This window comes from Oreochromis niloticus, linkage group LG3, assembly GCF_001858045.2.
Source record: "Oreochromis niloticus isolate F11D_XX linkage group LG3, O_niloticus_UMD_NMBU, whole genome shotgun sequence".
NCBI classification, from domain to species: Eukaryota; Metazoa; Chordata; class Actinopteri; order Cichliformes; family Cichlidae; genus Oreochromis; species Oreochromis niloticus.
Window position 1 is genome coordinate 61,407,757 of NC_031967.2, and position 16,170 is coordinate 61,423,926.

Here is a 16,170-nt window from a genome sequence, read left to right on the forward strand (position 1 = left end):
AACGGAATACAGTTACTCATATTTTGTATTCTAAATACGTAACGGCGGTACATGTATTCCGTTACTCCCCAACACTGGTTATGGACATTTTGTTTGGGACTCTGGGGCCTCCATTTTGGTCCTGGACCCTCCGTCCTGGACCCCCCACCGCCCTCCTGGGTCTGGTGGTGTTTTTTGGGGCTGTCGGGAGCCAGCCCTTGAGGGGGGGTACTGTCATGGTCCTGGGTCGTTGACCCAGTGTTTTGAGTTTATTGTTGTTATTATTATTATTATCATTATTGTTTGTGTTTTGGGGTTTGAATGCTGGGTTTCTGGGTTGGTACTCCCTCTGTTGGTCCCTGGTGTTAGTGTTCCCCTGTCTCGTCAGGCTAATCAGGTCCAGCTGTGTCTCCCACCTGTGTGTGATTTCCCAGTCTCCCTCTGTGTATTTATAATGTGTGTCTGCCTGTGTTCCTTGTCGCGTCGTCTGTGTTCATCCTCTGTATTACCCTGTGTTTCTGCGTTGCTCCGTGAACCTCTCTGTGTCTCCACTATGTGCTCTCCCTGCAGTTCTCCTCTCGTGTTTCAGGTTTGCCATTCTATAGTTTAGTTTTCCCAGTTTAGTTTATCCTCAGCTCTGTTTTGCCTTCCCCACTTTGTGTTCTGTCTTCTGTAATAAATCACCCTGCTTCTCAAGTAAGTGCTGCATTCGAGTCCTCCTTCTCCACACGCAGCAGCCGTGACAGCCTCGTTTTACTCTCATATTATTATGCAAGGTCTTTTACAGAAATACACTGTACAAGGACTTGGCTGGTGACCCACTTCACATCTCCTTGCTAAACACTGGAAAATCATGCAAAGATTTTTGATGTAACAGTTTGACCTCTAACAGCAACCATGGGCATCAGTGATGAGATCGGTGAGTGTGCTCTCTTACCAGCAGCCCAAATTACCCACAAAATCTGTAAACATTTACCAAGATCCTCCTCTTTACCCACCACTACCACAGAGTGTGTGCATGTCTGCAGTGAGGATGAACTCTTACACCTTGAAAAGCTTAATGGTCACAGAGGACATGGCAAATAAGATTGAGACAGCAACAGGAGAACCAGGACCAGGAGTGGCATCATCTCCATAGGCCAAGGATCACATCTTCATGTTTCAGAGGTTTGTTATGTGACGGGTCAAACTGTGCAGAGAGAATCCTCAACGAGACAGACTGCAGACATGAGCACAGGGACAGACATAGAGTTTAACGCAGTTGGAGAAAACTGCAAATTGAAGAACTTTAAATACAGGCTTCATGGCCTTGTTGTCCACCCTGACGCTCCCTGGCTTGGTGCCTCACCAGATAGGCTGATCTTTGATCCTTCTGCACAGCCACCGTTTGGACTGATTGAGATAAAGTGGCATTATGTGAGAAATTATGTTCACTGCAGATACCTTCAACTGCAGCATGGTACCCTGTCTCTCTGTTAAAGTCACTCGTACCGACTATGTTGATACAAAGTTAACAGCAGCATCAGAGAGAGCATGGACTGGTGTTACTTTCACGTTCACACGTTGAGGCACTTCTCTCTTACAAAGAATTTGACTTTTACTGTGTGGTCTTAAAAAGTAACAGGTTATTTAAAGATGCCAAGTATGTTGGTCACTCGACTAGATGAGCAATCTGTGCAAGTGAACTGTGCAACTTCACTGACAGTGAAATTCTTAGCCAAAGCTTTAACCAGGGGTTTGTTTTGATAATGCTTAGGAAGCAGACGTGTGCACTGCCAGCACCGGTCAGAGGGATAATGGTGTCAAATATTTTATTCGCCTTGATGCTTCTAATTGCTCGCTCCACATGTATCATTAGACGTGCAATCTTCTAAGTGAATAGTGTGTGGTGATAAATCTACCATTCCATTCAGGGTAGTGGGGGATTACTGTGAGAACATTTTGTCCCAGTGTTCAGACGTGGGTGTCAGAACACTGGAAACACACTTGGAATCATGGTTCCAATCAACTTATGAGAAATGCATATCCCAATTGCATTGAGTAAGGTGCATCAAATTCATGATGTGTTGTTTTGGGGGTTTTTTTTATCCTTTTTTTGTTGTTGTTTTTTTTTAGAAAATAAATGTGTTGGTATAGTTTTTCTGCCAATTTTTACAGTTAAGCAACAAGTAGTTTTGAGGTAACTTCAGCTTGTTCTGTTTTTTTTTTTCCAGTTTGTGTCATAACTGTCATCAATGTCTACTAAGTTATGACATTTTTAATTAGATTATAATATTTCTTGCTAGTAGTATTTGTGATATAGTAGTATTATGTTTCTGCTAGGTCACACTGTTTTCCAAAGTTGTTACTTTTGTGCTAAATTATTATATTTTTGCTTAGGTTATTACCTTTCTGCTAAATTATAGTATTTCTGTTACAATGTTATACTGTTACACTATTGTATACTAAATTATACTTCTTTCAAGTTGTTATGTTTGTGCTAAATATTAACATTTCAGCTGACAATTACAATACTTCTGTTATATTATGCTATTTCTGCTAAGTTACAATATTTCTGACAAGTTGCATTTCAGCTAAGTTTTTACATTTTTGCAAAGTTGTTATGCTTCTGCAAAATGATTAAAAGTTCAAATACTTTTCGAATACTAACTTCAGCTTCTTCAGCTGTTTTCAGCAGACAGCTTCAGCTTTACAGCATTTACTTTTATTTATTTATTTATTTATTTATTGCTTTCTTCACAGTCAAGGATCTTAGGAACCGACGGTCTGATCTGAACACGTTCAAGGCATTTGCAAGAAGAAATGATCAAATAATCAATTAAACCATCATTAGACAAAAATACAATTCCCTTTGTGTAACCTTGCTTATGTTTATTTAAGCCTTTAGCACATCATTTACAGGATTTATGTTTTTATAGAAACAGCTCACTTGAACACAAATACCACCATATTCAGTTGTGGCAGTTGCACCACATCCAGAAGTACATGTTGAGTGTTTTTTAGTCTTTATATCAATGAAATGCATACAATTGTTGGTCAATATCTCAGAAATACTTGTCAACATGTCATATATAAAAATTATAATTTTGAAAATCATTTGTTATATTTTGTTCACTCACTATATCTCTAACGAGCTTGGAAAGAAAAGCATGTGGACTTCTGTGAGATTCTTGAAGACATTTCAGCTCTCATCCAAGAAGTTTGTTTGGTCTCACAACTGAAGAAGATTCATTGGAGAGTTTCTACAGACAAAAACATTGATGTGCCATGGGCTCCCCAGTGTCACCCATCGTGGCCAAACTTTACATGGAGAAAGTGGAAAGTAAGGGTTTTGGCCACTGGTACAGAAGCAGATGATTTTGGTAACCTTGTCTATGTTTCTCTAAGTCCTGGGCATTTCATTTGCAAAATGTATGTTTCCATAGGTAAAGCGCTATACAAATACTGGCCGTTTTTTGTATGGTCACATAACCAAAAGTACCATGATATTTGGTTTTGGCTCTGACTACACTTCCAAAATTACATGTTGGTTTACTTGTCAGGAAAAGTCTTAAATCATAAGTTTTATCTAAATGCCTTTGACTGTAGGTCAATATATCATATAAAGTTAAACACTGGCTCACTCACATAGGATATCAAAGCTGACATATACAGTATTCTACACAACCTTAGAACATAAACAAACAAATTGCTTAGATACCTTTCATTACATGTATTATTTCTCCTCACACACTAACTCATATTCAATGTATGTTACCATAAATTCTACTGGAATCCGCTCCCTTCATGTGTCCTCATTTGACAGTAAAATATATGAAGATATCAAACAAAGTTTTGCTTAAAAGTCAGCTTCAGTTACCAGATAATAACAGAGGCTTTCAGGTAAGTTACCCGTCATTAACCTTTCTATTAATCTGACTTAAACATTTTAAAATATTGACACTATCCTGTTTTGGCTGTCCGTTTTTTTAAAAGACGTTCTTTTGCTAGAAGAAATGATCAAATAAATGATCAAATAATCAATTGAATGATCATTAGGGAAAAATTGTCACAAAAATGGATGAATAAACTCAATGCATGATAAAACATATGGTCCACTGACCTACCTCCAGCTCATAACACACACTTAAGCCTTAGTGGACCAACATATAGGACTGTCACTGAGGAAACATTACTAGTGTAAGTTGTTAGGTTTATATTGTGGATTGTCATCTATGCTTAGAAATATATACTCATATATGCTTAGAGTTTTATAATCGATTGCATATTGATAGGATGTCTGATCTTTAGCAGTCTGCAAACACTCTGTGTGCCACATGCATATTAAGGTCATGAGAGAGGTCATACCTTCTCTTTCTGATTTATACTATAGGAGGACACCTACTCTGTATCTGTTTAAGTATAAGTGCCTTTTATTTAGGTGGACCGCTGGACTCCTGGCACCAGCAGGTCTGGGGAGTCTTCACAGGGTCACATCTTGACACCCCCCCCCCCCCCCCCCCCCCCACACACACACACACACACATAACTACAGGACACACAGACAAGGTACTCTTTGTTCACATGTATACCTATGTAAGACGTCATATGTTAATGACCTTATGCATATTCATGTAACCTCAATGAAGAACAGTGTTACGGGGGAAGCTGGCTGAGACTGACTGGGGTTCGAGCAGAAGGAACAGCGCTTGTCACAGTTCTCTCCCTCGTGCACGAGTAACGCAAAGAACTTGGGTGACTTGCATCTTGCTTTTAACGTTGTAGTAGACGGAATTTTGAGCTCCTCTGAAAACTGCACTTCTCTTCATTAATCTGAGAGAAAGCTTCAAAAAGAAATAAAAGCTACATCATTAAAGTTTCTAATGTGCAATAAGATCCAGATGTGTGTCTGGAATGGAGTTTCACTCTTCCTCAGCCAGTCTAAGCTCACCAATAGATGAGCAGTACCTGGTTTCCACCCAACATAACATCTAAAATTTAAGTCAAACAGTTCAATCTTGGTGTCATCAGACTAGATATTATTGCTCATCACAGTCTGAGAGTCTTCTCACTGCTTTTTGTCAAGCTTCAAACTCATATTCAATGCATGTTCCCATAAACTCATAAACTTTACTGGAATCCGCTCCCTTCATGTGTTCTCATTTGACAGTAAAATATATGAAGATATCAAACACAGTTTTCCTTAAAAGTCTGCTTCAGTTACCAGATGACAAGAGAAGCTGTCAGGTAAGTTACCTGACATTAACCTTTCTATTAATCTGACTTAAACATTTAAAAATATAGACACATCATGTTTTGGCTGTCCGTTTTTTTAAAGACATGATAGAGTTTAATAAATATTGCAAATAATTACTTTAGACGTGTGCACTAAACTATAAACTAAACAACTTATTATACTAGGGATAATAATTCTGATACACTAATAATTATGATGACTGTATGATTACAGAGAAGCCAAGAATGGAAAAAACCTGTTCATTGATCATCCTGCTGCTCTCAGGTCAGTAATTGTAATATCTTAAACATTAATAATAACTATAAATACACTGAGACAGACAGTATATTTAAAGCAGTATATTTTAAATGCAAGTTCATTTTTTATCATATTTATATTTTGATTAAGTAAAAACTTGTTGTATTCATTTCTATGATAACATATAAAAATAAATAGTTTTTCATGTTTTGACTGCTATAGCACAGTCATTCCCAAACTTTGGGGATGAAATTTTGTTTTTTCTCCTTCTACTTCTTTTTCTTCTCATTTTTATTTTTACTGTGATTAACCACAATGTTTACCTAGTCTCAGTCAACCCAGATAAAATAGAGTTGTGTCAGGATGGGCACCTGACATCAAGTCTTTGTCAGATCTAATGTAGATAAGAAGGAAATTTCCATACCAAATTTGGATGTAAGAAGAGGAATAGGAATTACTAAGGTCACAAAAGCCAAAGTGTGAATAGCTTCCATCTCATGTAAACTGATCTTAGCTGGAGCTGGAGAGTCAGGAGAAGGTATAGGATGGCTTAATATTGTTTCCACTGTACCCCCAAGATTTTGTATCTGTTCATAGTTACTTCATTTTGCTTTCAAAGGACTCATTAAGCTTAATCATGTTTCCCCAAAACAAAGCGCCTTGGCTAGTAAAAGCTTTCTGTATCGGTCAGCGTCTGCTGAGTTTATGTTCTGTCACAGTTTACACAAAGGACGCAGTTTGCAGGATGCACTGAAGAAAGATTTGAATTGATTGTAGGTTTAAATGAGTAGGAATTAGTTTAAATTAGAGATCTCATGACACCACTTTATGTCCAAGACCGATATCATAAATTTGGATATCTGCCGATACCAATATGAATCTGATATCGTGTATTTTATAATCAATAAAACTGTTTTTTTTTATCTTGCTGTATTTTATATGAGTTTTAAAAAACAAAACACTAACACTATTCTGTTAAACCTTTATGCAAAAAATACCCATGAACCCAAAATATTTCATAGTTCAGCAATAAAACTTAAACCTGCACCATCCTCCCTATTCTGGTATTTTAAAGAGTACCTAGCAGAAATATTAAACAACCTGACTAATACGGTTGTCAACTCCCAGCAAAAGAAAATAAGGAACCACCCCTCCCCTGTGATGCTTAAGTGACGTAATCAACTTTAATTTAATACACATGTAAAACAAATAAGATAAGATGACAGATAAGATGACCTTTATTAGTCCCACAGGTGGGAAATTTATTTTGTTACAGCAAAAGTGCGAAGTTATGTAGCAGAAATTAGAAAACACTGGAATGCAATAAAATACAATAAAATAAAATAAAATACTATACTATATACAATAAAATACTATATACAATAGAATAAAATAGAAATACAAATACTATATACAACTGAGTAGGAAAATACAAAAATACAACTTCGTCAGAAGAAGAATTGCACATATAGCAGTCTTATTGCACATGTGTGGGTTTGTGTGTTTGATCAGTTAAAGTCTTTGTTGTGGAGTCTGACAGCAGTGGGGAGGAAAGACCTGCGAAATCTCTCCGTCCCACACCGTGGGTGCCGCAGTCTCCCACTGAAGGAGCTGCTCAGTGCTGTCACAGTCTCCTGCATGGGGTGGGAGATGTTGTCCAACAGGGATGACAGCTTAGCCACCATTCTCCTGTCACTCACCACCTCCACTGGGTCCAGAGGGCATCCTAGAACAGAGCTTGCCCTTCGGATCAGCCTGTTCAGTCTCTTCCTGTCCCCAGCAGAGATGCTGCCTCCCCAGCAGACCACACCGTAAAAGATGGCTGAGGCCACCACAGAGTCATAGAAGGTCTTCAGGAGTGGGCCCTCTACTCCAAACGACCTGAGTCTCCGCAGCAGGTACAGCCTGCTCTGCCCTTTCCTGTAGAGGGCGTCTGAGTTATGAGTCCAGTCCAGTTTGTTGTTCAGATGAACACCAAGGTACCTGTAGCTGTCCACAGCCTCAATGTCCATACCTTGGATGTTCAGTGGTTGCAGTGGAGGATGTTTGTGCCTGCGGAAGTCTACCACCAGCTCCTTGGTTTTACTGGCGTTGATCTGGAGGTAGTTCAGCTGGCACCAGTCCACAAAGTCTTGAGTCAGTCCTCTGTACTCCTTGTTGTCCCCATCAGTGATGAGGCCGACTATTGCAGAGTCATCAGAGACCTTCTGCAGGAAGCACTGGGTGGAGTTGTGGGAGAAGTCTGCAGTGTAGATGGTGAAGAGGAACGGAGCTAGAACCGTTCCCTGTGGGGCCCCCGTACTGCAGACGACCCTGTCCGACACACAGCCCTGAGTCCTCACATACTGTGGTCGGTCGGTGAGGTAGTCCAGAATCCAGGTAGTGAGGTGATGGTCCACTCCTGAGTTCTCCAGCTTGTCCTTCAGGACCGAGGGAAGAATAGTGTTGAAGGCACTGGAGAAATCAAAGAACGTGATTCTCACAGTGCTCCCAGCGGTCTCCAGGTGCGCGAGGGAGCGATGTAGGAGGTGAATGACGGCATCATCCGCTCCAATGCCAGGCTGGTAGGCAAACTGAAGTGGGTCCAGTGATGAGCTCACAAGGCGCTGAAGCTGAGCCAGGACCAGCCGCTCCAGGGTCTTCATCAGGTGGGATGTCAGAGCCACCAGCCTGTAGCTGTTGAGGTCCTTGGGGCGTGAAGTCTTTGGCACTGGAACAACACAGGAGGTTTTCCAGAGCTGTGGGACTCTCCCCAGCCTCAGGCTCAGGTTGAAGAGGTGCTCGATCACCCCACACAGTTGGTCCGCGCAGGACCTCACGACCCTCGAGCTGATGCCATCTGGACCCGCTGCCTTCTTGGCTTTAATCCTCCTCAGTTCCCTCCTAACTTGGGTGGTCGAGAGAGACAGGCTGGAGCCTTGTGTTGATGAGATGATGAGAGATGAGATAGCCTTTATTTGTCAGTTGCAGGTCTTTTGCCCATAACCGAGATGACAGACCTTGCCGACCGTACATACATTACACAACATCACATTGGGGAGACAGGTCAGGCTAGGTAGCGAGGAAAAAACATCGAAATGTGTAACACAAAAGGATAATACAGGAATGCACAGATATCAACACACCATAGCACAATAAAACACAGACGAGCAACATGGGAAAGAGTTCCAGTGTGTACATCTGATCTGGGACCGCTGCAATCATTCGACTGCGCCTCCAGCTGACCCGATGTCCACATCAGAGGGGAGGTAAGCGTTGGAGGTGGCGTTGGATTCGGGGTAGGGAGGGTGATGCGTCGGTGAGTGCTTATCAGTATCAGTATATGTAAGTGTGTGCGTGTCCAGAGTTCAGCTGAGACAGTGTCCTTCGCCCTGCCAGGCTAAGTAAACAGTCTTCCAGCCAACCCAGGTGGCCTTGCATGGGATGGGAAGGAACAGTCTCAACATAGTCGTTATCAGGGATTGTTTTGATCGGCTCCAGCCTTGAGCCCGCAGCTGGCGCCGGAGGGATAGCCAGATTATGATAGCAATTGTCTTCCAACCAACTCATGAGAATTTCGAGCTGTTTCTTTTAGCACTCCGACACTGGTCCCTCCATCATCCGTTGGATAGCTGCGAGTTTTTCCATGATGTTATTTACCTTCGAATCCGAGATCTTGTCACTCTTTTGCTCACAGAGCAGATTCTGAGACCTCGTGACCGCAGCCAACTGATCCGTGATGTATTCCAACTTCCGCCCATAGTTGTTGATTTGAGCGGATTCTTCCCTGATGTGTCCCAATATCCGCTCAGAGATGTTATTCTGAGTATTCACTGCAGCCGCAATTGCCTCCAAGCTCTTGACCATGTCCCTGTCTGTGAGCCCTTTCTCAAAACCCGCACCTCGTCCCGTCAAGTCAATCTCAGCGGGCAGCTTTGTGGCGGTTTGGACAGCCGGTTCCGCTTTCTTAATTCTCTGATAAGCCAGGGCCAGGCCAGCTCCGATCAGCAAGAACCCTGTTATCATGGTTCCGAATAGGTAGATATCTTCAGCGAGCTCGATCGACAGTCCCGCCAGGGACACGATCCTCCATGTCTGCCACCCGTCCATCGCGTATCCGGCAGGGAAGGTCCCTCCAGGGCACTCGGGCTCTCCCGAGCCCAGACTTCTCGTGGAGAAGAGGGTGTCAATAGCATTCAGAGACCAGTTGATCAAATCCATAGTTCTCTTTAGGTTTTAGATACAGACTGTGAGAGAGTGTTCCAGGGAGTGGAAGACAAAAAACACAAGACTAGACAAGGACATAAGCAGGGAAGCAGGGAAGATAAGGGAGAGGGAAAAAGTGCGTCCGCCTCCTCCGAGAAGCTCTCGGAGGAGTGTATTAGAGTGATTGTGTATTGGATGCTGTTGTTGGGGGTGGGGAGGCGTGAGCAGGGTGAGTAGAGGAGGTGTGAAGTGTCTGAGGTGTCAGAGGAGGAACAGCAACAGTGGGGGTGGGTGCACAGAAAGCAATCATTTTTCTACAATAATTAAATAGATTCAACATCTTGCTTCATTAGAATTACAGACTGCACAGATGGTACCATCACAAAGGAAAAAATACTATAGCTTACTAAGGTAACTAGGAAATATATTAGACTTAATATTTACCTTATACAATAATGGACTTCTGTACATTTTACATCACATGAAAACTTTGGTTGTAAGATTCAGATAATTATTCATTAAAAGCTAGACATGAGAATAAGAAATCAAAGTATGTCTTTGTGCCCCCTTTTCCCTGTTAATGCCCTACCTGGCCCCCTCGCAAAACTTTGCTAGACCCGCCCCTGCACAGCTACATAGAAAAAGATCCTGGTGTAGAAAGTAATATTAAATAAACTCTAACAACAGCCTATAGAGCTTAAATCTGCTGCTTATGATTATCTGCTGGTTTCCTCTCTCTGGCGCAAAGTGGTTGACAGGACTCGCGAAAAAAAAGCCGATCAGCTGATCATTGATCAGTTTCATGATGAAAGAAGCAACAGGAGAGAGAGGGAGAGAGAAGAGGCAGTCGGTCCATATATCAGTTGTTAAGCTTAACATGGGAATGCTTTACAAACATTCAGAGATGGACTTACACACTTGCATTACATCTCTGGGATAGCTCTCTCTGAGATGAAATGCTGATTTGGAAGCCTGTAGAATCTCACACACCACAGCCACTCTATCACGTGACGCATACTGCGTGCTAAGGTCATGAGTTTTTTTGTGAGGTGCTTTTGTTATACATAATAGATCTGACTTTTTTTTTTCTCTTCTATATCCGATCCAGTAATTTCGGTCAGGATACCGATATTGTATATTAGAGGTCATAGTTTTTCTCTGGTATGCATAGCTGTTTTTCCAGTAAACAAGTCATCCCAGGTTGCATCGTTTAGGTTCCAAGGTAGTGCTTACCAGTGAGTGAGAATCAATCAGGCAGATTTCGTTGCGGTCTGGACATGCGCAAAAAATGTATTCTGTGATAAAGGAAACCAGGAGATGTAGGTTTATAGTTTTATAGAAGAAGAAAATTACTTTGTTAACCAGGAGGCTTAGCTCTCACATTGTTGCTCAAAAATCCAGCAAAACATACAGAGACAGTCTGAGGTCATGTAAACTGTATTTGGCATGTAAGTGGAGTCAGGTGTGTTAGTGGATGTTGGGTCAGCCACACCTGTGCCTGGGAAACGATAAGATTTATTAACCAACACACAGACAAGAAACAGAGAAAATGGTCCAGGATCAGAAGACAGCCTGAGATGGTGCAGAGGAGGGAGAGTGGAAATATTCAACACAGGAGGATGAAGATGGTGTTGCCAGGAAGGGGGGGAAAGAAGAAGAACTCAGACATGATTGATGGATGTAGTAGAGGAGGACATCCGGAGGCTTGGTGTGACAGATGAGGATGCAAAATTATTTTAAAACAAAACATTAAATCTCAAACGAGTCACAGTTTATTTTTTGAAAATGCAAGGAGTAAAAAGTACAGATACTAGTTTAAAAAATTGTGAAAAAACGTAAAAAAAATAAATAAACTTAAGTAAAGTTTGCCTTTTCAGTGATTCGTCTAACAGCCCAGTTTCCACAATAAAAACCTTTTTATTTTTCTCAGGAGGACTTTCCACTCTTCCTCCCCACTCCAAAAAATACCACTTTGTGAACCAGAAAATGTCCTGGACTGAAGCTCAGAGTTACTGCAGAGAACACTTCACTGACTTGGTCACCATCTACAACAGCAACATCAACCAACTGCTTCTCTCAATGTCACCAAGCATCAATGATTGGGCTTGGATAGGGCTCTATGATGATCGTTACAGCTGGAAGTGGTCCATGGAGGAAAAACTTTTTTATGTTGGCAGTAAACATGAATTTCTGATCTGGGCTAACGGCCAACCAGACTGTGTAAATGCAAATGAATACTGTGTGGCTCTTCAGGGACAAACACAGATGAATGATAGATCCTGTGGAGATTCTTACCCTTTCCTGTGTTACAATGGTAGGAAAAAAGATTTGTTGCCATAGTTATCCCTACAACTTTATGAGCTTTATAACGTGTTTGAAAATTCATCCTTTCTTGAACATTTTACAGCCAAAAATACAAGTTACATCTTAGTGAAGGAGAGCCGCTCCTGGTCAGCGGCTCAGTCGTACTGCAGGACATACCACACAGACCTGACCAGTATAAGAAGCAAAGAGGAGAAATCCAACATCACGCTCACTTTGAATGGATCAGGGGTTCAGTATGTGTGGATTGGCCTCTACAGGGATCCCTGGGCCTTCTGGTCTGACAACACCACCTCCACATTCACTAACTGGATGTTTTCTGAGCCTGGAAACCTCTATTCAATTGAGTACTGTGGAGCATTTAATTTAATGTCAGGGGAATGGGCTGATGGCTTCTGTGGGTTGAGATCCCATTTTTTCTGTTTCACAGGTGAGGTCCAGAATGCAAACACTGTAAGATCCTGTCATCATGTAAAACACTAATGTTTGTGTTTTTATATGTGGTTCATTTTTAGCAGTGACAAAGCAAACAGTGGTGAAAATGAAGCTTCAGTCAGAGGCAGACATGCACAGCACAGAGATCCAGCAGCAGGTTTCACAGCAGGTCAGCAGTTCAGTCACCAACACAAACTTGACACAAGTTCAAACTATGCTTCATGTTTTTCATCATCTGCACATTTTGTCCAGCTGTCAGGCCTCATGCTGTCAGAAGGACTGACAGACTTCAGGATTCGGTGGAGGAAAGTCCAGAGTTACCGTGACGACCAGTTGAAGAAGCAGGATGGAGACGGTGACTGCAAAACTGAATTCTGACTGGACTGAACCACTTCATGTGTGAAGTTAATAACATGCTGTGCTGAGCTGTCTCATCCTTTAAATCTTTCAATATTTCAGAGTGTAAAGTGTAACCAATAACCCGTTTGTAGTAACGGTTGTAGTTTGACAGAAAATCATTTAATCAGAGGTCCATGCACAGTTTTGTTGGTCTCCTTGAAATTTTCTTCATAGGCTTTTACAGTTGTTTACAGTTTATTGGGATCCATAATTCTTGTTTCATTCTGACAGCAATCTCTGCTGACTTAAACACAAGGTAAAGAAAATCAAAAGTTTAAAGCAAAAAACTGCTGTAAGAGGTCAGGATGGATACCAAAACACTGTTTATGTCCTGTTTCTGCTTAGACTGTTTCAGACCCATAAGAACCATGAATGGGCTCATAAGAGTCCCAATCCATACCTGATTTAAATTAGGATGGTCCATTTTAAAGGGTTTTGACTTTTAATACAGACTTGATGTCCTCGTATTGGACACTATTTCAATTGGATTTTTCTCTGCTCATCAAAGTTGCCATGTTGAATTTTTCAGAAGGAATCCATTGCTTTCCTCCTGGATTATTTTCTTTAACATGAAACACTGAGATAAACACATCTTCAGTGCCCGTCTCCTCGCCAACCTCTTTCCTCCCAAAGATATGAAAAGCATTAGCTCGGAGTAAGTTAATTAGACAAGTATAACTGATGTTATTTCATTATTATTCTGTGATTGTTATTATCATTTGCTTTAGCTTTGCTCCTGCTAAATTTCTTTAATAAATATCCTTCAAATAAAGTCTACATTAAATTATGACCACAACAAAAATAGCAGAGCGCACCACTGGATTATTTAGAGGAAACTCATCACCTGTGCTCATATTTGATTTGTCTAGTAGGAAACAGTGAGCAGAGAGATTAGACAAACTTGACAGACTCACAGACACATTGATAGTTTTAGTATTTTAATGCTGTCAGCAAGAAAACTGCAGAATCATTACAGTTGAAGGCTGTTTAAAGGGAAAAAAGTCAAATCTGAACTGATGGTTCCTCATTTGTCAGCTGAAAATGTGTGTGACTGTGAGATGAGCTCATTGGACTTCCTCTCCTTCTCCCTGAGATCCATCTTCTTCAGCCAGCCGTCCTTCAGCAGCACCAACACAGAGGTTAAAGTCCACCAGGCCGCTATTCTCCCATCTGCCCTGCACCTGCCTCCTGTTTTCCTAGAGAGACATGACAGCACAGAGATCCATCTTTAGCAACAACAACAACAAAAACAATAATAACAATACTAATAATAATGAAGTGTATTCATAAAGCGCCTTTCAAGACACCCAAGGACACTTTACAATAGGAGAAAAAACATAATAGAACAATGACAAAATGAAGAACAATAAAACAAAGCACAAGATAAAATTAACAAAAAGTGGGTTTACAGTGAATATGCAGATATGAACAGATGGGTTTTGAGTTGAGGTTTAAACTGCGGGAGAGAATCAATGTTTCTTATATCTGGGGTTAGAGAGTTCCACAGCCTGGGAGCAGAGCAGCTGAAAGCTCTGCTTCACATGGTGGTGAGGTGGAAAGAAGGCACAGAAATATAGAAGAAGAGGATAGAAGTGAGCAGGCAGAAAAGGTAGTGCTAATGTGTTTATCGGACTCTCAGATAATTATGTAGGAATTTTGGCCTACTGTTCTTTACAGAATTGTTTGAGTTTGCTGAGGTTTGTGTGTTTCTTTAAGCCACCACAACATTTCAGTCAACTTGAGGTCTGGACTTAAAGGACATCATGGACCACAGTGATTCTTACTTCTTACTTAGAAGTACATGTAAAAGTAAAAGTACTCAATTACAATAAGGGTCTTAAATACTCATCTGTCCGATTTAATCAGATTCAATAGAATTTTATTCATACAGCGGCAAATCAACAAACTCTAAGACATTCGGTGAGTTTTAATGACACTTGGAGCAGCAGAATACAGCAGGTTACTCAGTCTGAACAAAAGATGGAAATCCAGAAAAGGAAACTCACCCTAAGAACAGGAAAACAGAGATATGAGGAGGACAGCAGGTGGTGAACAGAAACTGGAAGCTAACTAATGAAACGGCTGGCCTTTAAAGTACACAAGGAGCTAATCAGAGAAGAAAACATTGAGAAGGGAAGGCCATCACTAAGGCAGGAGAGGATAAAGACAGGTGGAGCTCGTAGAATAATAGCTGTCTGTAGTGTTGGGAGCTAAATCAGTCCCAGTAATGTGAAAAGTATTTAAAGGCTCTGTATGAATCGAGCTCCTTACAGCTCCTTACTAGCTAAAAAGAAAAAGATCAGAAATCAGCTGTTTGTATCACACGAATCACAATTAGCTGACTTCAGTTCACACTAAAACACATTCAGACAACAGACAGAGCTTCAGAAGAAAAACAGCATTCATTTGATCTGTGAAAATAATAAGAAGGAGAAACTAAAGAGTAACAATAAAATCAAGCTAAGATGCAAAAACAAAAGCAGTTATCATAAAGCACATTTGCTGGACTCAAGTCTGTCTGCTCCACCCACCTCTAGCTATACAATTGATGATGTCACAGATTGGCTTACCTGAGCAGGTGAGCTCCAGGACTGAACTAGCAGTAAATGATTCACTGATGATGGTTGGTGACTGTAAACACCCCATCATAGAAAAATAAGAAGGTTCACAGAAAAGTCTGAGAATCCACACAGGTGTGTTTGAGGGCTCTCTCTTTTTTACAGAAACATCTGAGCCACAGTCCAGATGTTTGCAAAAAACAGCTGGTTCCTTCAGGGTCCTGGCCGTTGTATACACTGGTCTCCACTCTCCCAGTTTCATTTCCAGTGTACCTGCACAGCGACGGGCTCCATCCACTAACCTGATAGGCTCTGAACAGAAAGCAGAGAGTCATAAATAAAAAATGAAGTGTGTTTGAAGCAAATCGAAGCTGCAGCTGCTCTTCTACCTGAGCAGGTGAGTCCAACAGCTTTGCCTGGTGAGCAGCTGCTTCTAGGAGAGTTTGAGCTCCTACAGTCCAGGAGAGCAGACTCATGGCCTTCACACTGGAACTCTTTGCTCCACACTGGAGCCCCCACATCTCCATAGAGCGCCCCCTGGAGGGCTGAGGGAGGCCCGCAGCCAAGCTCCCTACAAACCACCTCTGCATCCTGTTGGTCAAAATCAGCTTCACACATGGAGGTCCAGCTCTGCTTGGACTGGTTAGACTGGTTGTAGTTGACCTCCAGTCTGCCTGAACACAGACTGGTCCCATTCAGCAGCCTCACAGAGTCTGAAGAGATCAGAGAAGATCCAACAGACAGAGATCAGAGACAGCAGACACGAGAAGAAGAGGTCAGCAAACGACTTTTCACTGATTCAAACTTTCAAAGTGTGAA

The 16,170-nt window shown here is 41.5% G+C and overlaps 2 protein-coding genes across 7 annotated transcripts in view; one reads left to right on the forward strand and one right to left on the reverse strand.

The window, feature by feature from the left end:
* The window catches only part of LOC100703578 (nuclear factor 7, ovary), a 972,198-nt gene that overhangs the window by 624,181 nt on the left and 331,847 nt on the right, over positions 1 to 16,170 (forward strand). The window lies entirely within an intron of this gene.
* The window catches only part of LOC100708849 (scavenger receptor cysteine-rich type 1 protein M130), a 284,144-nt gene that overhangs the window by 30,888 nt on the left and 237,086 nt on the right, over positions 1 to 16,170 (reverse strand). Inside the window, exon 7 of one of the 2 annotated variants that reach the window (XM_025905760.1) lies at positions 15,741 to 16,064. The exons of the other annotated variant lie outside the window; for it this stretch is intronic. Within the exon in view, the coding sequence (XP_025761545.1) occupies positions 15,741 to 16,064 (324 nt within the window). The remainder of the gene's footprint in view (positions 1 to 15,740; positions 16,065 to 16,170) is intronic. 2 annotated transcript variants of the gene reach the window in all.